This window comes from Dipteris shenzhenensis, chromosome 15, assembly GCF_047967505.1.
Source record: "Dipteris shenzhenensis isolate YYH24624 ecotype China chromosome 15, Dip_SZ_1.0, whole genome shotgun sequence".
NCBI lineage: Eukaryota > Viridiplantae > Streptophyta > Polypodiopsida > Gleicheniales > Dipteridaceae > Dipteris > Dipteris shenzhenensis.
Window position 1 is genome coordinate 13,755,116 of NC_141610.1, and position 25,473 is coordinate 13,780,588.

General features: G+C 44.3%; 1 protein-coding gene across 1 annotated transcript in view; it reads left to right on the forward strand.

The window, feature by feature from the left end:
- Window positions 1–210: 210 nt before the first annotated feature.
- The window catches only part of LOC147893396 (DExH-box ATP-dependent RNA helicase DExH1-like), a 55,196-nt gene continuing 29,933 nt past the window's right edge, over window positions 211–25,473 (forward strand). Inside the window, exons 1-3 of the mRNA XM_087386285.1 lie at window positions 211–395; window positions 1,510–1,779; window positions 1,895–2,058. Of these exons, the coding sequence (XP_087242411.1) occupies window positions 261–395; window positions 1,510–1,779; window positions 1,895–2,058 (569 nt within the window). The 5' untranslated portion in view covers window positions 211–260. The remainder of the gene's footprint in view (window positions 396–1,509; window positions 1,780–1,894; window positions 2,059–25,473) is intronic.

A 25,473-nucleotide genomic window follows, 5' to 3' on the forward strand; every position in this document is an offset into this window, starting at 1 on the left:
GAGTGCCTTGACTTTCCAAGAAAGTCCACGTGGAAGCATTCCAAAGAGTGCTATGATGAAACACAACCAAACCATCACTCATGCACCTGCCGCTCGTTATTAACATTAACAATAACAATTAACAATAATAATAATAATAATAATGGGAATCTGAGTTCCGATATGAAATACGTGCAGCACATCGCTGTTGAGCACATTGAGGAGCGGCTGTGCAATGCAAATGCAACGAGCTGCCGTTTTAGCAGCCTCGATTTCTGGCGATGGATATGGACTATAGAAGCAGCAGTGGTAGCGGCAGGAAGCCAAAGAAAGGAGCTCCTAAGCATGTGTATAAGTCCGGAGCTGCTGGTTGCGGGGGCAAGCCAGCCCCTTCTGCTGCCAAGAATTCTGGCCAGGTGTCATAGTTATTTATCCTCCTCAGTTTCTCTTATCGAAGCAAGCGTTATGTAAGAAGATAAGATGTAATGAGAAAGGCAACTGCATTTAACGTCGACGTGAGACCAATTTTGATCCACGCACTGTATATGCGTGTGCATCTCTGTGTGTGTGTGTGTGTGTGTGAGAGAGAGAGAGAGAGAGAGAGAGAGAGAGATGAGATTCTTTCTGAAGAAAAAAGGTAAAAAGAAGAAACTTGAGTTATTTTTTTTAACGTCACGAGACCGATCAGGATCTATGGGACAATCTACAGCTAATTGCTTGTCGCTGTGTGTGTGTGTGTGAGAGAGAGAGAGTACAGCTAATTGCTTGTCGCTGTGTGTGTGTGTGTGAGAGAGAGAGAGAGAGAGAGAGAGAGACAGCGCTCGAAACATGAGTCATTTTTATTTATGTCCTCATGAGACCGATCGGACAATCTACAAAATATAGCTTCATCATTATCCAACTGCTTGTTGCAGTTCTAGCCTCTCCAAGTGCTTCTGTAATCATTTTAGTTTGCTTGAAGGGGTGAATTGGCAATTGCCTCACCGTCCTACCACCAATCTCGTCAACATATAGCTGGACATTATTTACACGTTATGTCTGATTTGGGAGCAAGGTATAGAAGGTCTCGCGCCCCAAGTGTCCTCATAGATCGAAGAATCAGCCAGTTGTCTAGCACTGCCTGCTCGCGGGCTACAATAGGGTATGAGCTGGGACTTAAAGAAGTACGCTGCAAGGTAGACAGGATTCTCCTTCAGTGCCTGATCTTTTGAGGGGGAAAAAATAAATAAAGGATCTAAAAGAAGTGAGAGGTTCTTGTCTTGACTCCTTTAAGTTGTTTCACGTTTATTGAATATTTATGTCTTTCGATTAACCAAAATCTGAATTTGTACGATTGGATTTATTCTAGTCTTACAAAGGTATATGTTTCACGTTTATTGAATATTTAAGTTTAATCTAAATTTTGTCTTGATAGAGATTAGTGTGGATGATGTCTTATTGAATTCTTGATAAAGCTACTTCAAAGTTGTAATGCTATCTTTTGCTTGTTATTCAAGTGGGAATTGCTAAATTTGTAATGTTGCCATGCAGGTGCTACTTTGTCCATGCTGTAACCGTACTTTTAAACAAGATGGGCGTTTGAAGGAGCATCTAAAAAAGCAACATAATAGTGAGCCAAAAGAGCAGGTGCAATCCCCAGATTCAACTGAAACGTCAGCAGTTCCCACAAAGTGTAACTTGCTCGATGGACAGAAAAGTAACACTGAACAAGTCACATCCTCATATTCGGTCAAGATGCCCAAGACTTTACTCTATGAGTGGTGCCAAAAGAATAAGAAGCCCGCACCAAAGTTCAAGCAGGCCAGTCACATTTTTATGATGTCATGTTTTCCCTTATTTTGCTGTTGTTAGGCTGCTTGTAGGCATTGGCTAACATAAGGACTTCTAAACTTATCTGGTATGTTAAGGAAAGCAGGTGGAGGTAGATGGAGGTTATATTTGCCGTGTCATTCTACCTGATGCTAGAAACCCTGAAGATGATGCCATTTTTTGGTACAAAGTAGCCCCCATGCGAACAGGGCAGGAAGCACAACATCGAGTAGCAGTGATGGCTTTACATCATGTTATGGGTGATCGGAGGTAGGGCATAAGAAAGGTTTTTGATTTATACTGTTAATCATTTCTTGGCTTAGGTAGATTTGATCAATCTGTTTATTCACTTGTTCCTTTTTATAATGGCTGTAAAAGTATTAGTGGAGTTAGTTGTCTCGACTTTGACATGGATTGAGGATACTATTCTTTTAATTTCAAAGTGACCCCTGTCGGCCGTGCTCCGGGTTTGAACATGGATGAGATGTCAGCTAGTGTGATCTGTGTGTCTATCCTTTGCCAAATGTGCCGGGTCTTGGTCTCGGGGTCTCTGCCTCTCCTGCTATCTGTGGTCAGGGGGGCAGTATGCTCTGGCTGGAAGAACTCTGTGATCACACTCTGAGATGAGTTTGATAAAGGCCCCTGTCCCTATCTCTGTGATCTGATGATGCTCTCTATGTCGAACCGCCTCACGAATGAAAGCGGCGAGGTAACTCTGGTCGGGTATGAGAGAAGTCTAGAAAGGGGCTTGAAGCTGTCTCTGAAGAGGTAGTGGTATCGTCCACGAACCTTGTAGTAGACTGGGCAACAGACGGCGAAGTGCTCCTTTGACTCGATCTCATGTCGGTCACATAGTGTGCAGTTTTGACTCTTTCTAGGCATCCCCTCTGCTCGTCCACTCTCGATACGGAGTCGGTGTGATGAACACGGAACTGCTCAATGGCAATCCTAAGCGTGTGTGGTAGGTTGATCCGAGTGTGCTGGTCAACGAAACCCTCCTTGGAGATGTGCAAGCAGTGATCCCTATAGAAGCTGAGCTTCATAGGGAACTCTCTTGGTGCCAACTAGGTCTTGAATGTGCGTAGCTGTAAAGGATATGCTCGGATGATTGGGTTGAACTCGCTGCCCCAAAACGGGACAAATGGTGCGTCAATGCTATACTGGAAGGGTGGCAGCCTGTCTATGTGGAATCTGAGTCTCTCGAACCATTTGCATGTGTGCATACCAGCATCTCTAGTCACCCTCAGCTGCTGCTAATGCCATAGAAGAGGATAGCGCCAACCAAGGTAGTTTGTATCGCCTTGTAGTACTGGAGCCATAGTCTCGCATGCGGTATAGGTAAGTGATAGTTTGGAATGCCGCATCTAACTACAATGGAGATGCCCCGAATTGAGCTTGAATGATCTGACGGGGAACCGATGGCATACTGCAGATCATCCGTGATAGCAAGAGAATCTATAATCGCTCCATGCGAGTCCACTCTCTATCTGAGAGGTTTGGCCCCCAGCAAGGGCTGCCCCATACATGCCTGTAGGTCGGACCAAGGAGTCGAAGAGGAGAACCTTGGTTTGGTGGGTCCTAAAAGTGCGAGTGGAAACATTGTCTCTCCAGTCGGGCAAGAGAGGCATATCCTCTCCTCAAGCGGGCTTGCATCACTGACACGTCCCAGCACTCTTGAAACCTCTGATCTGCAAGCAAACACAAGAACACACACAAACGTGAGAAACTGAGCAGGCTGCTCACCACCCAACCATGACATCTACGGGATGTGATCCCGAATCAGGAGATGTCCCCTCCGAGCCACGAGCTGAGCTACTGGCACAAACTCCCAACCAGATCCAAACCAGCTTGGTGTCCCATACCACCGGGTGGCGCTGTGAAGCTTGGGATCTGCTACTGGGCCTTGGGTAACGCTATGATGCAGGCGCGCGTCCGCGACTCAATCCAGGATCAGACCTAGCACCTGGGAACGAAACTTGCTCCCATCGGCTCTCTGAGAACTGAACCTCTGGGCCCCTTTTATAGACTCAGGCGCCAAGCGCCAAAAATAGCGAAGACCTCTAACTGGTTCGTACCCTTGCCACTCAACCCGAGAATCAAGCCTGCCTAGCTCTAAGCCTCCCCAGGCTACCTGAGCTAGTCTTGTATACCCAGTACACGTCAGACAACAATCCGTGCACATGACATACTTCCCCTCCTCTAAGAACTCACTCCTGAGTTCGCTAAAAAACCCGTGTTCTTTGGAGGTTTTGTAATGTCTCCCATGTTGCATCCTCCTCAACACGATCCTTCGACTTGATCTTGTATTCCGTGATAGATCGATTACGAATCTGTATGTCACGAAATTCAAGAATACATTCAGGTTCGTGTGGAATAAAAGTCAAATCTGTAACTTCTATTATCTCGTGAGGAGAAACAAGTTGATCATCTGCACCCAAGACTTCTTTCAGTCTACTGACATGAAAGACTGGATGTACTTTAACATCAGGAGGCAATTCTAGTCGATATGCAACTGGTCCAATTCTTTTAATGACCTTAAACGGACCACAGTATTTGGGGGATAACTTCGGAACCAAACCAGTACTTAGGCTCTTGGATTCCTTGGGAATTCGCAAATATACCATCGTTCCTTCAGAGAACTCTCTAGGTGAACGATGTCTATTAGCATAAAATCTGTCCCGATCTTGGGCACTTCTAATAGACTCCTTGGCAAATTGCAACATTTCCTGCATGTCTTGCAAGAAGTTCTTTGCAGCATCATTTTGAATCCCTTTTAACCCAACCATAACTGGTGACTTAGGTTGAAACCCGTACATAAGCATAAAAGGACTGTAACCAGTACTCGAATGCTTTGCACTATTATAAGCAAATTCTATCATAGGTAAGATAATCTTCCCATGAAGACTGTCTCTTAGATACATATGCCCGAAGCATATCTTCAACCAATTGGTTGACCTTCTCTGTACTGCCATCGGATTGTGCATGATATGAGGAATTTTTACGTAGAGTAGTTTCTAACTTCTCAAAAACAAGTGTCCAAAAGTTACTTGTAAACTTTGAGTCCCTGTCACTGACTATGTCAGAGGGTAAACCATACAGCTTAAACAAGTGGTCCACAAACTCGTGAGCCAGCTGAACAGCTGAAATAGTTGTTCTAGTAGGTAAGAATCTAGCCATTTTTGTCAGACGGTCGACTATGACCCAAATGGAGTCATGACCCTTGCGCGTTCGAGGCAAACCAGTAATAAAATCCATGGAAATACTTTCCCATTTATTACCTGGAATCTGTAATAGCTGTAATAAACCCGCGCTTCTAAGGTGTTCTGCCTTAGTAACCTGACAAACCCGGCAACCTACTACATAGTTTTCAATAAATGCATGCATCTTAGGCCAATAAAAGGTATGCTTCACAAGAGGCAGAGTCCGATGTATACTCGGATGTCCAGCACTAGGAGCATCATGACACTCCCAGAGAATCTTGGATCTAAGTTCCAGAACATCTGGCACACAAATCTTTCCATTCCGGAAGAGCAAGCCGTTCCTAATCATCCATTGACCTCCCGCCGCCTGTACCGTAGGTGGCACAATCCCCGAGTCTTGGTCAACCATGGAGCTCCCATCTTGGACTCTTTGCCAATAAGAACTGAAATGACTATCAGTTGCGTAAAGCCCTCTCAAGGATTGAAATAGGTCTGAGGATATTTCCGTAAATGACATAGCATTTACAAACTTGACTCGACTTAAGGCATCCGCCACACGGTTCAACGAACCCTTTTGATAACGTATTTCAAAATCAAAATCTTGCATTAATTTTGCCCATCTAGCTTTCCGTCCCCTGAATTCAGACCCATCACACACATACTTAATTGACTGATGATCAGTCAATACAAGAAACTTCGAACCATACAAGTAATGTCTCCAAACCTTAAGGGCATACACTACAGCATAGAGTTCCTTTTCTAGTGTGGGCCAACGATATTGGGTGTCGTCTAGCTTCTTACTCTCAAAAGCTACAGGTCTGCCCTCTTAGAAAAGAGCTGCCCCAATCGCAAAATCACTCGCATCGGCCTCTAAAACATAAGGCCGGGTAGGATTGGGTAATGCAAGAACGGGTGCTTCCTTGATAGAAAACTTCAAGGTTTCAAAAGCCTTGTTCAATGCATCATTCCAAGAAATCGGCTGGGTAGACCTGCTTCCACGACCTTCCAATATGTTTGTCAGGGGTGCTGTGATATGTGAATAGTCACGCACAGACTTCCGTAGAAATACCGTAAATCCTAGGAAAGAACGAAGTTGTTTCACAGTCTGAGGGATAGGCCATTCTAAAACCTTCTGGATACGATCCAGATCAATGCTAATACCTTCAGAAGAAATCTTGTGTCCTAAGTTAATGATCTCCTTCATAAAGAAGTCACATTTACTCATCTTGGCATAGAGCTTATGCTGTCTTAGAATAACTAAGACAATCCGGAGGTGTCCTATGTGATCCTCAAGCGTTCGGCTATATACCAAGATGTCATCTAAGAATACTACAATGAATTTACCCAGAAAATCTTGGAACAAATCGTTCATCATTTGCTGGAAGGTGGCAGGAGCATTGCTCAAACCAAAAGGTAAGACAAGAAACTCGTAGTGGCCATACCTAGTTCAGAATGCGGTTCTATCTATGTGTTTAGCATAGATACGGATTTGGTGATAACCCGTACGCAAATCAATCTTAGTGAAATACTTCGCTCCGGCCAAACGGTCTATTAGATCATCGGAACGAGGTAGAGGGTATCGATTCTTAATGATCACTTTATTCAATCATTTATAATCTATACACATTCTCCATGTAGAATCTTTCTTCTTCCTCAAGAGGACAGGTGCTCCCTAAGGTGATTTACTTGGGCGAATATAGCCCATATTCAGGTAATCCTGTAGCTGTGTAGCTAGCTCATCCTCCTTAAGCTGGCTCATCCTATAAGGTGGTACACTAATAGGTTGAGCCCCAGGTACTAAGTCTATGCGATGATCTACTGCCCGTTTTGGAGGTAAACCTTCCGGCAGTTGAGCAGGGAATACATCCTCGAAACCGTCTAACAACATTCTCAATTCACGGTGTTCAAACACACTTAAATCATTCTTGTTATTTACAGAGACAACAAATGAAGAAAGCGGAATCAAAACACACTGATAGACATCATAATGAGAAGTGTTTAATATATTCCGAAGTTGCATCGCAGATATAATAGGTCCCTGAGAAGAGGGAATATTATCGCACTGAATATAAAATTATGTGTCCTTATCCACAAAAGAAAGGGTATGTTCCTTCCATCCAATCCGAATATCGTGGGTTTTAAACCACTCTATTCCGATTAACAAGTCCACATGCTCCAAGTGCATAACATAGCACGTAAGAGCCCCTGTGTATTCTTGAATCCGGATAGAAAGCGCTTCAATCTTGCGATCCCAAAACTGCTTCCCAGCTGGAAGCTGCACCTCATAGGTGTGATCGCTAGGTATCGTGGACAGCCCCATCTTCTGCACAAATTTGTAATTAACAAAGTTGTGAGAGCTGCCCGGGTCAAAGAGAATGTGAACTCTTTGGTCCCTAACTTCTCCATAAACTCGGAAAAGATCATGGGAACCAAATAACGAAGTATTAAAAGTGCAATTAGAAAAAAGTGGGCAGGTAATGACATTTACAGAAATACCTGTCATCAAAACTTGGTTCGCTCCCTTGGCTTTGGTACCCGGACCCGCCTGGAGCTTCGGTCCCAGCGCTTGCTTTTGATTCTTGCGCTTTGGACAATCATTCTTAGTGTGGCCCCGCTCCTCGCAGAAGAAGCAACGGCCTTCCTTCTTTAGCTTCAAGGTACGAAGGAAACGGGCACGACCATTCTTCGCCTGAGTCAAGTGTTTCTTGGAGGCGTTGTCTATAGACTTCGTCTCCCCGGTACCAGTGGTAGACTGGAAGAACTTCCGTTTGTTCTTCCCACTCGTGTTGGAAACTGTGGTTCCCTTTGCACTGGCCATGGCATCATCATAAATACGCGCATAATTCATGGCCTCTTGCAATGTGGTACTCTTGTTGTTCTTGATCTGCAACTTGTACAAGTCAGGTAAACCATCCACAAAGAAACCTAACAAGGTCACAGGATCCATTTTTGTAGCTGTGGTCTGCAAATCCCGAAACCTTTAAAGATAACCCTCAAAAATCAAGTTCAGCTTGGACATATCGAGGGCTTTGAGCTTGCCTACGATATCATAATCGTCCTCCTTCTTCAGAAACTCCTTCCTGAAGACCCCTTCGAAATCTATCCATGTTGCAGGCTTGGGTTGGAGTTCCTTCCACCATAATAAAGCCTTTCCTGACATGAACCCGGCTGCAAGCTGTATTTTCTTGTCATCTGGGTACGGGTGAAACTGGAAGTGTACTTGCCACTTGTGCAACCAAGTGTCAACAACTTCCATGGTACGAGACTTCTGATCTCCGGGAAAAGGATCTGGAGTGATGTTCGGACCTAACACTGAAGCCATGGCATCCACATGCGTGAGCACCTGAACAGTGCTAGTCAGAAGAGTGAGGGTAGTCTGAATCCCTTGGAGTTGCTGCGTCAACCCCGTTTGATTCGCATTGACTTGCTCAAACTTTCCATCAAGAGCAGTGGTGAATTCACTGAAGGCTTTCTTTGTAATCAGATCGTTGTAGAGACCCAGGTCTTCCTTCGCAGGGTAGTCCAAATCCTGGTCACCCATGGCAAACTCAGGATTTACAGAATCAGCCATGTCTGAAATCTGATCTGAAAAGAGTAGTGAACTGAGAGAAGTGACTGGTGGAATCGAAGCTGGAAGGAGAGTGGAGCAGAGAAAAAAAACCGTCCCAAGAGGAGGTGATGAAAGAAGAGAAGCTGGCCGAGAAGAAGGGGTACAAAGCTGATGATCAGCTCGAGTAGGTGAACCCGGAGACTCCCCCTGCTGGTTCTGCTGCAGGCTGTACTGTACGGAAATTTGCTGCAGCTGTAGCCGTACCTAGGTGACGAAAATCTGGTAGAGGTGTGGAGAGGTCTTCTTGCGCACTCTAGCATAGGTTGTGGCTGAGCTTGGGATCTCGCCAGGCTATAAAGGAGACGGTGCAGCTAATCTAGGAAGCTATGCTTTCTAGAAAAGCCCACCCTCCCAAACTTGGAGGGTTGATGCTTTTTTTAGCATGCACACCCTCCTAACCTTGGAGGGTTGATGCTTTTCTCGCCCCACCCTCCCAACTTGGAGGGTGGTGCTTTTTTCGCACATCAGCCTCCCCGAGCAGCCTGGCCACACCCTGCTCCAGCCTATGGCGCATCCCCCCTGCCTGGCCGAATCACGCTCCAGCCCTAGGCGCACCCTCAGCCTCACCTACTTGCGTCACCTATCCTCTGCGCAGCCGTGACCAAAACACGGGATCCCCTAGAATTCCTGTCAACCCTTCGTCTACCCAACAGCCCCTCTCACGCCTCTCCTCCAATCCTCTCCACTCTCTCCGAGCTACACCTCACACCCTCTCTTACTTAAACCCTTCAGCAATCTCGAATTCATCACTCACTCTCTTCTTCCTACCTTTTACCCTAAAGTCTGACCACTTCCCATAACTGATGAACCAAACAAGAACTTGCAGCACAAATTTCGAAATTAGGGCATACGTGGAGGAACAAATCGTCCATAATTCTTGGAACAGAAGTTCCTACCTCAGGAGTTGGCTCTGATACCAACTGACACGTCCCAGCACTCCTGAAACCTCTGATCTGCAAGCAAACACAAGAACACACAACGTGAGAAACTGAGCAGGCTGTTCACCACCCAACCATGACATCTATGGGATGTGATCCCGAATCAAGAGATGTCCCCTCCGAGCCTCGAGTTGAGCTACTGGCACGAACTCCCAACCAGATCCAAACCAGCCTAGTGTCCCATACCACCAGGTGGCGCTGTGAAGCCTGGGATCTGCTACTGGGCCTTGGGCAACGCTATGATGCAGGCGCGCGTCCGCGATTCAATCCAGGATCAGACCTAGCACCTGGGAACGAAACTTGCTCCCATCGGCTCTCTGAGAACTGAACCTCTGGGCCCCTTTTATAGACTCGGACGCCAAGCGCCAAAAATAGCGAAGACTTCTAACTGGTTCGTACCCTTGCCACTCAACCCGAGAATCAAGCCTGTCTAGCTCTAAGCCTCCCCAGGCTACCTAAGCTAGTCTTGTGTACCCAGTATACGTCAGATATCAATCCGTGCACATGACAATCACCAGTCTCATCATGAAGATAGGGCGAGAGAATAGAACCCCCAGGTATGTGCATGATGAGACAATCTCAACCGGTGATCCGTCAAAGGTAAACTGCTCTCTATGCATAGCTGCTCGGGAGTTGAAGGTCATGACCTTGTTAGAATTATTGCCATATTCTAGGCAGTGACCAATGTAATGTCAATAAGTGGGCTAGGGGCATGCACTTTTCCCTCATTAGAGGTTTTGCCCCCTAGCCACAGTTAGGCGGGCTGGTGAGCATGCCATGCTTCGAAATTCAAGCCCAAAGGGAAGGGGCAGCATAAGTAGCATGCAAATCAGCCTACACATCAACATAAAGCTGATTCTGGACAGCCTTCTCACAAGGCTACGAGTGAATTAGAGAAGCCCAAGAAAAAGGGCATTTGTCATTATTGCAAGAAGCCGGGTCACTACATAGGAGAATGCAAGAAAAGAATTGCCAAAGAAAAGAAAAAGGATTCAAGCATGGCTGTCACAGATTCAGCTCCTCATGCACATGATGGTGGTGATGCTTCAGCCAACTCAGTGGACGAAGACTATGCCTTTTTGACTTAGATTTTTGATTTTCAGGTGCTTGCTCGGGATACTACATCCACATCTGAGGATGATTCGTATGCCTTTTTGACTTGCAATTATGATCCTTCTAAGGATGCATACACTTTCAATGTCAATGAGACATTGAATAATTGGTAATGGTGCCACCAAACATATCTCTTCCAGGAAGTGTTTGTTTGATTCTCTGCATCCATCACCTGCTGGAAAAAGGGTGTCTTGTGCAAATGATTCTTCTTATTTAGTTCGTGGTATTGGTGAGATTGTGCTTACAGCCACAGATGGCACAAATTTCAGAATTCATGATGTGCTTTATGTGCATGGAATCAATAAAAATTTGCTTTTAGTGTCCTCTCTCAATAAAAGAGGATTTCAGGTTGTCTTAGTTTGACAAGTGCCTAGTTTGAGATAAAGAAGATGATCATGCCTTGAGATCATCTAGCATGCTGTTTCGTGGTCTTTTTCAGCTTGATATTTTTGAGAAAAGATCAAATCATGCACTTGCAGTTTCTACTCCCATTGTTGCTATGCAGAATGTGGAGTTATGGCATGCCAGATATGGGCATATGAGTTATGGCAGCTTGATGACATGCTATGGTTGATGCTTTGCCTCCCTTGGAGTCACCTCCCCCTCGTGCCTGTGAAGGTTGCATACTTGGGAAGATGCACAGGTTTCCCTTAAAAAAGGATGGTGTAGTAAGAGCTGTTCGGAAATTATAGCTCATTCATAGTGATGTTAGCGGTCCCATGAGGACTCCTGCATTGGGTGGTTATCTATATTATGTCACCTTTATTGATGACTACTCAAACTACACTTGGGTCTATGGTTTAAAGAAAAAATCAGATGTGTTTAGGTATTTTCGACACTTTGTGGCAAAGGTTGAGAATGAAACAGGACTCATGGTGGAGACACTACGCACACATAGAGGGGGGGAGTATATGTCTCATGAATTTGAGGCTTATTTGAATGAGAAAGGCATCACACATCAGCTTACAGTGAGGCTGACCCCTCATCAAAATGACCAAGCTGAGCGGAAGAATAGAACTCTTATGGAGATGGATAGATGCATGCTCACGAGCAAAAAGTTGCCTCACAGGTTTTGGCTTGAGGGTCTCATGTGTGCTAACTATGTTTTGAATTGGGCTCCCATTGAGGCTTTAAAGACAATTTGGCATTGGAAAAAGCCTTCAGTGGAACATTTCTGTGTCTTTGGATGTGTTGCATATGCCCATGTGCCTGTTATAATGTCAGACAAGGCACTTAAATGCATATTTGTTGGGTATAGTGAGAGAGCAAAGGTTACCGTCCCTACAATCCTGTAACACTTTGTCAGCAGAGATGTAATCTTTTCAGAAAATTCAGCACATACACAAGCTGAATTTAATATGCCAGCTTCTCTCACATCGGATGATGTTTTTGAGGGATCACTACCCATTGCTTTGGGTTCTGCATCTGAAATCTAAGCTGAAAATCAGCATTTACAGCAAGCTCCTCCTCTACCACATGCTCCGATTCAGCCACCGGCTGATTTAGTTTCTCCATAGGCAGTGGAAGATGCCGTCAGGCAAAAGACTACAGAAATACACGCAGCCAAAAGACTACATCAATATATCAGGAGTTTTAAGATGCTATCTCTACCGTATATCAGGAGTGGATTCATGGCATTCAGGAAGAGTATGCAGAATTCTAAAGTAGCTCTCATATTTTCAGATTTGCAGAAGCCTTGTAGTTAGTGTCATTTGGATTTCAAATTGCATAATGGGCTGTTGTGCCAATATAGGATTTATTTAGTGCTAGACTCAAAATACCGCCAGCTGGTTTTGCAAGAAATGCACTCCTCTCCCATGGCTGGACATTCATTTGAAAGAATCAAGCATGTGGAGAGATGTGGAGCTCGACCCCTATGAGATGTTTTGTGGGATTGTCTTGTGGTTTCTAGGACTCTACCTTGGAGTTGTATCCTACTAGGGTCTGATGTCACTTGACTCGTTTGGGGGTGTTTCATTTGATATCAGAGCCATCTTCGAGCTTGAAGAGCCTCTTGCTTGGGAAAGCAAAAATTCCTACCTATGTGCTTGCCCTTGTGAGGGATGCGCATTTTCCTGACAAAGATAGCCAGAAGAGGATGGAGAAATCCTAGTTGAACAAGCAAATTGTTGATGAGACTCTTTGCGTGTGGCAAGGGTTGAACTTCATCTATGCATAAGACTTCATAGAGACGGTGAGGACACTTGGACAATGTCATAAATGGGAGCTGATAGCAAGTCTCATTGCTTGGTACATATGGACAGCTAGGTGGAAGCATGCCATAGAGCAACAAACCATATCAGCCTCGGAGACACATGGCCAGCATTTGGCTAGATATCATTCATAGATGGGATAGACTGCAGGGAGACTCAGATCACGCTAGGCACATGAGGGAGGATTTTACCAGTATGTTTGAGCTAGGCCCTTTTCTTTGATTCACAACTAGTGGCTATTTGTTCAGCCCTTTGTACGAGGTAATCTCATATAGAGCGACCAGCCATGGGGATATTCTTGTATTTTTATATTGTTCCTTTCATTGGGGAGTTGTTTTTCCTTGGTGTTCATGCTATTAAGGAGATTATAATAGAATGTTCTTTTCTCTGAAAAAAAAGAGAGTTGACCACCATTAAAGATAGCTAGTGTTAGGCCTATAGGAGCATGGGCATGGGACACATGTTTTGCCTTCAGGCTGGCCAGTCTCCTGACATTGTCTAGACCTCAGGCTCAGGGGTGACTCGATGTATTCGGGCTATGGTGGGAGGTGAGCTGCTTGTTTTGCAGGATTCTCACTGGTTTCAAGAACTCTAGATTGGAGGAGTTGTTGGAATAGGATTGGTCACCTTCCCACCTGTGAGCCCCCATATGAGGAGTGCATCGGGGGGGTGGACCTAGAATAGGATTTGGCATGGGGCTGCCGCATGGGCAGCACATGGGCTGCCATGTGGGCAGCAGAGAAAGAGAGGAGATAGCTGGCAGATCAGGACCACCATGGTGGGCAGAATTAATGCAGGAGTGCCACAGGGCTGTCCATGGATGGAGAGGAAAACCATGTGCAGGGAAACCTTAGTACGGACTGGTTGGAAGCTTTCTAGGGCCTGGAGCCGGACTGACAGAGATGGAACAGGTGCAGCAAGCTATGGAGGGGCTTGTGCACGCGGATGCCTGTGGTAAGAATGGTGTTGGAGCGGTTCTGACACAAGATGGGCACCCTGTAGCATATTACAGCCAGCTGAGAAGCATTTACAGATTTATGAGAAGGAGATGTTGGCTGTACTTATGCCTTGTCCACTTGGAAACATTATCTTCTGGGAGCTGATTTTACAATCCAGACGGATCAACAGATCTTGCGCTACTTGTTAACGCAATCTAAACTGTCCGAGAAGCACATGAGGTGGGCAAACTTCTTGTCTATGTTTCATTTTCAGATTGTACATGTTGAAGGCAAGAAGAATGTGGTTGCAGATGCCTTGTCGAAAGCCGCAAGTTTCAGCTGTAACAATTGCCTATCATTATGAGCTTGATGTAATGAAAGATCAGTATGCACATGATGAGCAATATGCTGGAATTTATGATCAGTATGCAGATGATGAGTGATGTGCTTAAGGATGGTTATATGATGATGCATGGCAGGCTGTGTATCACTAAGCAGTTGAGGCAGAAGGTCATGATCCATTGTATGCAGGACATTGTGGTATTAATGCTACAGTTAAGGCGGTGGAGCATTTCTTTTATTGGCCTATGCTACATCGTGATGTTGAAGAATATGTTCGCATGACCTGTCAGAGGGTGAAGTATGATCGTCGAAAGACTCCAAGATTGTTGCCCATCCGAGATAGACCTTGGGAAAGCATAGGACTTCATTTTTTATTTGCCTAGGACCCCTACAGGTAATGATGGAGTATGGACGATCATTGATTGGTTTAGCAAGCAGGCACATTTCATTCTTGTACGAAAGAAGATTGGGATAGATCATATGGCGAAGTTATTTATGCATAATATTTTTAAGTATCATGGCATGCCTAAGTCTATCATGAGTGATAGAGACCCTTGCATGACCAGCTTGTTTTGGCGGGGTTTTGAGAATATGGGCATGAGTCTTCAGTTTTCTTCTGCTTTTCATATGTAGTCAGATGGGCAATCGGAGGAGGCTAGTTCTACAACATTGGATATGCTATGTTTCGGAGCACCAGTCACAGTGGGAGAAATTTCTACTATTGGTTGAGTATGCATATAATAACACGGTTCATTCTTCTACAGGTAAAGCTCCATTTGAGATAGTGGAAGGCAGCCGTAAGATTCCACCCATCTTGCGGACAAAAGATAAAATTTTCGAGGTTGATAAGTATGTGGAAATCTTGGATGTAGCTTCTCAGAAAGTAAAGCAAGCACTTCAGCGGGCATAGGATAAGCAAGAGAGGGCAGCAGACAAACACCGTTGTGAAGTTGTTATTAATTAAGGTGATTACGTCTTGTTGTGTTTTCAGAAGGGAAGGCTGAAAAGTACACGAGGTCGTACTCGTCTTTTTCCTAAGTTGAGTATGAGGTATTATGGGCCTTTTAAGAAGCCTTTCAAGGTGATGTGTTTGAGGATTTGCCTTGGGAGATGCAGCTAGAGGTGGAAGAGTTGGACGAAGTTCTTGTACGTGAGCAGATTCTAGCTCATAAGGAAAGGAAGGTAAGAGGTAAAGTTACCCGACGCTACTTGGTGAGAATTTTAAAGTATTCATCGTTGCATGCGAAGTGGTTGAAGGGGGAGGAACTGGCAGATACTCCTCAGGTGTTATAGCTTTAACATGAGGCCTTCCAGTTAGAGCCTACTTTAGTTGGCACTTCTTTAGGTTGAGCAGAGCGACAGGCGTTTGGAGCATTTCCTGATGCTCAAGGGGGGATAGCACCTCCACTTTCTCTGTACAGACACGCTCGAGTATCTAGAGATCGCTTGGTGTTACAGTATGTCTCACCCGAGGTACTGGTTGCTGACAGTATTTTTGCCGCGGGGCCTCTATGATTAGTCTCTTGGTTATGATGCATTTGATGTGCAGTGCTATATGTATTTGTTATCCATGGCTCTACAAATATGTATACATTGTTGGTTGATCTGTTGGCGGCATGGTTGGCTGTCCTTTCAAATTTGGTTGGTCTGTTGGCTGTCCTTTCAAATTTGGTTTTTATCTTTGCTATTTTCTTTTTCTTTTGCTATTGTTTTTGTTTGTAGGCAATTGTGGACGTTTGCCTCCTTTCAAGGAGGGGGTATGTCACGAGGACTTGAATTTATGGGAATTTTGATTTGCGACTCCCGTAATTTACGTGTGACTACCTTGGGCCTCTGGGGCGCGGAAGTCTGGCCACGTATACGGGACTTGGGGAATTAAAATTCTTTGCTATTTTTGGCACAGGACTCTAAAATCAGTATAGGACACCTTTTTGGCATGCAGGAGGCCAAAAACCAAGCCAAAAGTTAAAGAAAAATAAGGGCTGTTTTTTGGACCATAGAAGAACAAGGAGAGGCAAGTCACAGGCTGGGAAAGTGGTCCAGGGCTATTCTATCACATCGCCTTACTGATTTTTGACTACCAGGGCAATCTGTGGGCTCTTGGTGGACTACTAGAAACGAAATTCGTTTTTGTGCCAAGAGCCGTTTTTATTGCTTTTTGGGTTGCAGGCAAGCTGTAGGAAGCAAGACGATTTGATTTCTGGCTGATTTCTGTCAGCTACTGCTGATTTTGGGCCTTTTCTAGGTGGGGTAACTTGTTCTATGTTGCTTTCGGGGTGTTCTATCACACGAAATCTTGTTTACTCCTAGCTTACATGGAATCACAGGCGCTGGCACGTAGAATCACCTCCCAACCAAATCTCGGTGGTAGTAGTCAGCTTTTTTTCTTCCTTAGAATCGTTACGTGAAGCTCTTGCTTACACAATTCCACCAAGCCCCAAAATTCCCTAGATGGATCTAGTATGCCACATGCCTTCATTTTAGGGTCCTTCCTTAATGCATCATTTATCCCTCTCTTGGGATATCATTAAAACTATTTGCCCCTTGGCACATTTCATGCATTTAGGTCTCTTAGCCTTAGATCCACACCTAGTCTAGTGCCATATCACCCTCACCAAGGACCTTGACCTTGATTCCTTTTTTATCATTTACATGAAGCCCAAACAAATATAATACAAACATTGATCCTTTAAAGGAAAATGCGACTGACTCTTCCGAGGTCATGTTACCTCGACTTGAGCGTAACATTCCTTTCCTCTTCAGGCATCAGCGTCCTCGATGATAAAGTCTGGGAACACTCTCCGTAACTGGTATACGGATTCCCAGGTAGCTTCTGATAGAGGTAGACCATGCCATGCAACCAACACCGTGGGTATCTTCCGATTGCGTACTTGCATTGTTCCTCGGTCCAGGATTCTTGTTGGTTTGTGTCTTGCATTATCCTCTATCTCCTGAAACAAAACAACACCTTCGATTAGTGAGTCGCCTGTATGCAAAAATTTCTTTAAGCGAGAAACATGAAACATTGGGTGCACCTTACAACCCTGTGGCAATTCTAATTTATAGGCTACCTTGCCTATTCTTTTCAGAATTAACCATGGCTCACAATATCGAGGTGATAACTTAGCACACTCTCCTGCAGTTAAAGACTTAGAGTGCGAAGGAACTTTGAGAAAAACCTTTTCTCATTCCTTAAATTCTCTAGCGATTTTCTAGCGAATCGGTTTTCATCCGCATACGCCTTAGCTCTATCCATAGCTTGGCGGATATTAGCTCTTGCAAGTGCTAGCATCTCCTGCATTTGAATCACAAAGTTCGCGGCAATAGGCACTTTCTGAGGTACTCCAACTGTAGTTGGATTCGCTGGTCTATAACCATAGTTCAGCTCAAACGGAGTGAACCCTGTAGAGGAATGTTTTCTATCATTGTAGGCAAATTCTAACAATGGCAACCACTTGTCCCATGTATGTTGCCTCAATGACACATATGCTCTAAGCATATCCTCTAAAATTTGGTTGATTCTTTCCGTCTGACCATCCGTTTCTAGATGATCCCCACTACTCATTTCCAACTCAGTCCTTAGGTCTCAAACACCGCAATCCAAAAATGACCGGTAAATTTGACATCTCTGTCTGACACTATGGATTTGGGTAATCCATGCAAACGAAATATATGTCTAATAAACAAATCCGCCACTTGTGGGGCACTCACAAACTCTCTAGTTGGAATGAAGTGAGCCATCTTGGTAAGACGATCAACCACCACAAGGATAGAATCATATCCACCTTGTGTCGTAGGCAGACCTACAATAAAGTCCATGGAAATGCTCTCCCAGCTACCTAGTGGTATCTCTAAGGGCTGTAAAAGTCCGGGTGGCTTCACCCGTTCTACCTTACTTGCTTGACACGAAAAACAACGTGTCACATATTCATGAATATGCTTTTTCATCTTTGGCGAAAAGAAATCTCGTCTCACGAGATCATATGTCTTCTCGACTCCTGGATGTCCCGCACATGGGCTATCATGGCATTGTTGAATGACTCTCTACCTGAGATCATTCTGATTAGGTACTACTACCTTGCCATTTCTTTTTAGCATACCATCCCTTATGGCATATCTTGCATAAGTTTGGCCTTTTCTGGATGCTAGGTCATCCTTTTCCCCGGGTTTGAACACATGAGCCTTAGGCCAAAGGCTTTGGATGAACTCGTCCACCTTTTGAGTTTCTCTAATCTTGGTCATTAGAGCACTCTCTAATACCGTGAAACTCATATTATGCATAATGCGTGACAACGCATCAGCAACTTTATTATCCTTCCCTCTTCAGTACCGAATCGTCAAGTTAAACTCCTGCATGAGTTCTGCCCACCTAGCTTGGCGGCCTCTCAAGTCAGGTTGTTTACAAAAATGTATCAGAGTATCGTGATCAACATCAGCATAAAACTCTGACCCATACAAATAATGTCTCCATGTTTTTAGAGCATGGACAAGAGCATACAACTTTGATTCATGAGTTGGTCAATTTCGTTGAGAGGGAGAAAGCTTCTTGCTTTCAAAGGCTACTGGCCTTCCCTCTTGGAGGAGAAATGCTCCTACCGCAATGCCACTTGCATCGGTTTCAAGGAGAAACGGTTTCTGGGGATCAACTATTTTTAACACTGGTCCTGAGACCACAGCTTGTTTTATGGTGTTAAAACTTTCCTGTTGATTCTGTCCCCATATAAAAGGTACTTTATCTGAGGTCAGATTAGTCAATGGTGATACTATTTCAAAATATCCTTTGATATGCCTTCGATAAAATTGGACAAATCCCAAGAATGATCGCAAAGCGGTCAAACTCTGAGGGATTGGCCAAGTCAGTATCGCAGCCACTTTCTTTGGATCCATTTCTACTCCCTCAGGAGTAATTATGAATCCTAAATATTCAAGTCTTACCATACATAGTATAGTTTTCTTTTTATTTACATAAAGACTGGCTTTCCTCAAAGTACTGAACACTATTCTTAAGTGTTTATAATGCTCAGTAATACTCTTACTGAATACCATAATATCGTCAATAAGATGTACTATAAACTTTCCGATATGGACGTAGTAAATCATTCATAAGCATGACGAATGTAGCTGGAGCATTGGTAAGTCCAAAGGGCATTACCAAAAACTCATAATGTCTAAACTTGCTTCTAAAAGCGGTTTTATGCACATCCTCGGCTCTAATACAGATCTGATGGTAGCCACATTTAAGATCTATCTTACTAAAAATTACGGCTCCGTGTAATGCATCTAGCAAATCATCGATCCGAGCCATCGGATACCTGTGCTTAATAGTGATATTATTCAATGCTCTGTAATCTATACAGAGGCGAAAAGTATCATCTTTCTTCTTCTTTAATATCACTGGCGAAGCAAAAGGTGAGAAACTTAGTTGAATCTGCTCCAACTTGAGGTATTCTTCCAGTTGTCTTCGCACCTCCACCTCTTTAGTAAAACTCAACGTATAGGGAGGTCTATTTACAGGTTCAGCCCTCGGGATTAGTTCAATCTTATGCTGAACATTCCGCTCTGGAGGTAACCCATAAGATAGCTCATCCCTAAAACAATCAGAGAACTCCTCTGCTATTTGATCAGCCAGCTTGGCCATCTCTCCATTTTGAGCAACATTAGTGCTAGCCGAAGAATCACCAATCGGCTCTACCGATGCTGTACAAAGAAACAGAAACTCTTCTTGAGCTTTTCGAATTTCCATTACGGAAACCAACGGTCCTTGAGGTATATCCTTTTCACCTCGTAAAACATATAGCACATCATTCATTTTGAATTGATAAATGTGCTTTTCCAATCTATGGCTGGATTCTTCCTAGAATGCTAAGCTTTACCCAGGGCTATGCCTGCATGAGCAAGCTTAGTCATTTCAAAATCAAGCTTCTCAGCATAGTCATGAATTTGAAGCTCCAACTGGGTAACCCTTTGGTCCCATACTTCAGTTGAACTTCCATCTGTCATTCTGAATGTATATGCATAGTCAGATGGGCTAGTCTTTAGTTTCAGCCTCTTTACAAGCTTGGAGTTAATTACATTGTGCATTGACGCTGAGTCAAACAACACAATGACATCATGATTAGCTACTTGCCCTTTCATCTTAATTAACTCTGTATCATTAAAGGCTGTATACCCCGTTGCTGCGGGCTTTGATAGGATATTATCAGGCGCACTAGTTACTAACTTAGCAACAGACACACACAAGGTACTGACCTTTGATAAGATCCCGCTAGTTGAATCTGCATCTGTTCTGCTCTGGGACTTCCCTCCATTTCCACGTCACATTCTGAGACCACCATCTTAGCCATCCGACGATCTTTGTTTCGTGGACAATCTTTCCACCGATGAGGCTGAAGGCAACCAAAACACAAGTCTTCTCTCCTCACTTTTTCCCTTTGCTCTGGATTCAAAGAAGACTTCGACCAAGCCCGGGTTGCCATTGGTGTTACTTTTCTCTTCATTCCAATGGTGGTACTTGATTTTGGAGTCTCAACTGGTTTCGTCTGCTTAGCTTGACCACTAGGTTGTGAGACACTCCCTTTGCTAATCCACTTCTTCTTAAACCCAGTTTTCTTCGGGTATCCATACTGAGTCCCAACCTGCACAAACCCACTTGGTCTGTTCCCTTTTGCATCCTCATAGTTCAGGGCTATGGAAATTGCTTCATCTAGCGTGTTCGCATACTTAGCCCGAACTTCCATCTTGATTCGATCATTCAATAATCTTTTACTTGGATTGACTGAGGCAGGGATTCATCAACCTTCATTACACTTTCTCTGAACTTATCAGTGTATTCCGCCACTGATAAATTTCTGTGACGAAGGTTTCGATACTGATCCCAAGCTCGGGATGCTTCGTCAGGAGGTAGGAAGTGTTTTCTAAATTCCTTTTTAAACCCCTCCCAAGTAGTGGATGCCACTCCATCTTTCTGCTGTTTTATCCACCACCTATCCGCTGCCTCATTAAACATATGGGTGGCCTCGCGGATTTTCTTCATACCATTCCTGATTTCACAAATGGCGAATGCCTCATCCCATTTGTGTAACGAGGTCTCAATGATATCGGAACTACGGTCAGACATCCGACCAGAATACTTTTCTAGCCTATAATCGGCAATATTAGGCACCTTAGCCCTCCTAGGCTCGACCGTATGAATACTGGACTCCGGTTCCATTGGAGATTTATCTCTCTCTTCATGGGATGGTCTAGCATACATACTATGTACCATTTTCTTGAGCTCAGATTGCCCTACATTTGCTTGTAACTGCTGCACTAAAATCTGTTGTAAGGCATCCTCTAACATTGCAATTCTGCCAGATAGTGTATGACCTGCCGGGCGCGACACCTGCGGGGTCGGCCGGACTCCCGAATCTATGGGATCCATCCTAGAAGCTTCTTCTTCTACTTCCATTTAGGTCGATGGGTGGGTTTTTTTTTTTTTTTAAATAAAATAAAATAAAATTAAAACACTGCCAAGAACTGTATTTACAAACTGCTTTTTAATCTCATAACCGCAAAAAGGTGCCTAAATAGGCGTAACCATCAACTGAAATTAGTTGAGAACCAAACCGAAATCTTTTCCCTATACTAGGGAAATATCTGCAATCTGAAATAACTCAAACGCCAAGGCAAATAAACGGGCATATACCCCAACAACACTTAGAAGGCATAGAGAACCCCCTGGTCATTCATGTAGCATAGAGAGATCAAGTTGTTCCTGCTGTGGCTTAGCTACACCTTCATTGGAGACCCATTTTGCATTTATAATCTATCCTGCATAGCTGATGTGGCCAACGACCTTAAGGTCCAACGACCTTAACCAACGTGTCCTCTGTCAATCGAGTTGTTCTACGCAGCCCCAACGTTGACGAGCTATTGCGAACTAAGAAGAGCGTGATCGTTTATTACATCCGCAGGTCTCTTTTTTTTTTTCAAGAAAGAGACTTCTATTAAGTAAGAGAAAAACCCCGCGAGAGCAAGCTCAAAGCAGAATACATCATGAAATCATGAGGATAAATAAAACCCCCTCAGAGTGAGGTGGAAAACAACCAAGGCTGAGGCTGAAAGTGCCACCTCAACCCTGTAGTAGTCTCCCTGCATACTCGTCCCCCGCCTCAACCCTAGGGGGAGGGTACTCAGAGAGGCAGATGCACTACGTAGTGCAGGTCTCTTCATTTCCATGACTTTGCAAAATCCACAGCACTACGTTTTTTTTTTTCTCTCACCCAGCATCGATAACGTTGAAGACCTCCATGTAACACAGATATCAAAAGCCAGAGTTTCTTTAAGTGGTTTGTCGTGGATGTCTAGATCAGTTCCATGGCCCTAAGCTAGCTGCAGGTTGACGAACGGAATCACAGTAATTATAATACTAGCCCATGCTCACAGGCTTCTATAATCCCGTCTTCCACATCTTCCCTCAACAACAAAAGATACCGAATTATGACGGTCAGCTAGTCCTACAGGTAATAACCCGTAAACCAGCGTGTGCGCCGCTCTTAGCCTTTTCTCTGATTCCGTAATATAAGCTCCCCGCTCCTTTATTGGCTTCTCGGTGGTAGCACGCTAAGGCTTAGCGAAGAGTTGATATTTTCCATCCATCTACAAACGAATAAGAAACCAAGCAACGATCCCGTCGACTAGAGTGCAATCTTGCGCCCAACCAGTCTAGGGCCTCTCTCAATTCCCCTGCTCCCAATCGCCTGTAGCTAAATGCGGTGGACTGTCGTGGTTTGTCAATTGTTCATGACAATCACCGAACTTGCGACAGCGTCTGGTTACAACGACCATACAGTCATAGCTCTTCCAGCCAGTTCCACCCCACTTCTCGTGATCAACTTGAACGCTCTGATACCAAATACCACACGAAATCTTGTTTACTCCTAGCTTACATCGAATCATGGGCGCTGGCACGTAGAATCACCTCCCAACCAAATCTCGGTGGTAGTAGTCAACTTTTTTTCTTCCTTGGAATCGTTACGTGAAGCTCTTGCTTACACAATTCCACCAAGCCCCAAAATTCCCTAGATGGATCTAGTATGCCACATGCCTTCATTTTAGGGTCCTTCCTTAATGCATTATTTACCCCTCTCTTGGGATATCATTAAAACTATTTGCCCCTTGGCACATTTCATGCATTTAGGTCCCTTAGCCTTAGATCCACCTAGTCTAGTGCCATATCACCCTCATCAAGGACCTTGACCTTGATTCCTTTTTTATCATTTACATGAAGCCTAAACAAATATAATAGAAACATTGATCCTTTAAAGGAAAATGCCAACTGACCCTTCTGAAGTCATGTTACCTCGACTTGAGCGTAACATGTTCCAGGGTTGAATCATCAGTTCCTTGCTGGATTCAAGGTTTTCCAAAGTAGACGACTTGTTTACTGAGGATTCCTAGCAGAGGAAGGCTGGTTTTTGCCTGCTTTTGCCGTTCCTAGACTGATTGTGGGCTGGTTATTGCGTTTGGTATTGTTCTAGGCAGGAAAGGCTGATTTATGCTGTTGGGTAGTGGCCGGGGTGGCTACGAATTGGGACAAACTGTTTTGGAAGGTTTTCTTGGTTGGTTGTGTCAGAGTTTGCCTGTCCTTGTCTTTTCTGCAATTGCTTAGCCATGCTTGGATGGTTGGGCACTTGGTTGTGCAGGTGCTGAGGACAGAGAGATAGCTTATGCCTTTGGGATCTGTTGCACGCTTGGTCAGAAGGAAGGATGCGTGATTGCCTAGTGATTGGATGCGTATTCGCCATATAAAGTTTAGCAGGAATTGCAGAGTGTGGAGGATATTGGAAGTCTGTGGGCAGTGGTTTGCCTGTGGTGCAGCTTTCAGGAGACCTTGTAGTCAGCATCTTGGCTTTATATGAATATTAAAGAAATACGGCAAGGGGTGCTAGTGTTTGGGGCCAATTGGTGTCTTTGTTTTGAGTAGGAGCGCTCTAGCTCCCTGTGATTTAATATGTGGTGATTAATAATTTGATTATTTACTGTGTATGCTGTGGTTAAAGTGGATTCTACCACCCTTTGATTAGTGAAGGATGGTTTCACCTGCTGTCCAATACTTGCCATGGTTGCCCACCAAATTGAAGCAGCACGGTCTTGTAGATGCAAGGCCACAAATCTGAGTTTGGCCTTCTCTTCATAGTTATCCCCTTGGAAGAAGTACTTGAGATCTCGGATCCAGGCCAGCAAGACTTCGGGCTGATCTTCTCCATCCTCTCCCTTGTACTTGCTGAATTTGAAGAGATTATCTCCATGGGGTACTTTATATTTAGCATATCCTTGTCTCCTTGTGTGCCCTGCTGGAGATGGACTTCGGAGCCGCTTTCTACGTCGAGGAGGGGAGGAAGAGGATGACTTACCCTCCCTGTTGGAGTTGTGGATGTTCACACGGCCTCTTCGTTGGGATTGGAGCCCTGGTTTGTGGGTTCCCTCATGGTTACTCTCGAAGACTTTCATTTGTTGAAGTATATTATGGAAGATTTGACTCAATGGAGAACAAGAAAGGACTCAATAAGGGAAAAACACATAGTACAAGACCACTACTTGGGCTTTGATACCAATTAAACCACTCTGTGCTTTCCAACAATTCAGATAAAGGGTTTTAAAGACTGTTTTTACAGAATTTTCACAATGCACATGGATGTGAGTTGGATTGGAGTTTGCATGAATGAGAATGCTTGCGTTTCTTGATAACTTTAAAGAGCAATAAGAGAAATTCAATGATTGCACTCGAGTTGAGGGGCCAAGACCCCCCCTCGCTTTTATCCAGGCTCTTTTATTGCTCAAATGGAGATACAAGACCAAGGTGCAATGGACATTACAAACTTTGACTAAAGCTCTTGAGAGAGAGGACTCAAACACAACTGAAGAACAAGGGGTGCTCACATTGAGCTTTTTAAAGGAATGACTCAATGCTGGAACTAGAGGGAACGGGACTCCCTGGGCACCACAATCCGCAAGGAAGATGCCTGTGTAATCCAAACTTCATCCAACATTAGTAGCATATCCTAGATTTCTAGGAAAAGAAATCACAATGCAAAAGTGAGAGTAGGAATTGCTGAAAACAAACAGAAACTCAGATACAAACTCCTCTTTAATCCTTGCTCCTTTGAGGATGGAGCCCTTGGTGCATTTGCAGCCTCCCCTTGCTGAAAAGCTCTGGATTCTGAGGCTAGAGAGAGGGAAAACTGAGAGAAGAGTGTTGTAGTCTAGAGAGAGAAGGCCCTAGGGTGGAGTAATGATCTAGAGAGAGAGTGCTTTGGCTGCTCCAAGGTAGGGGGCAAAGAAAAAGATGCT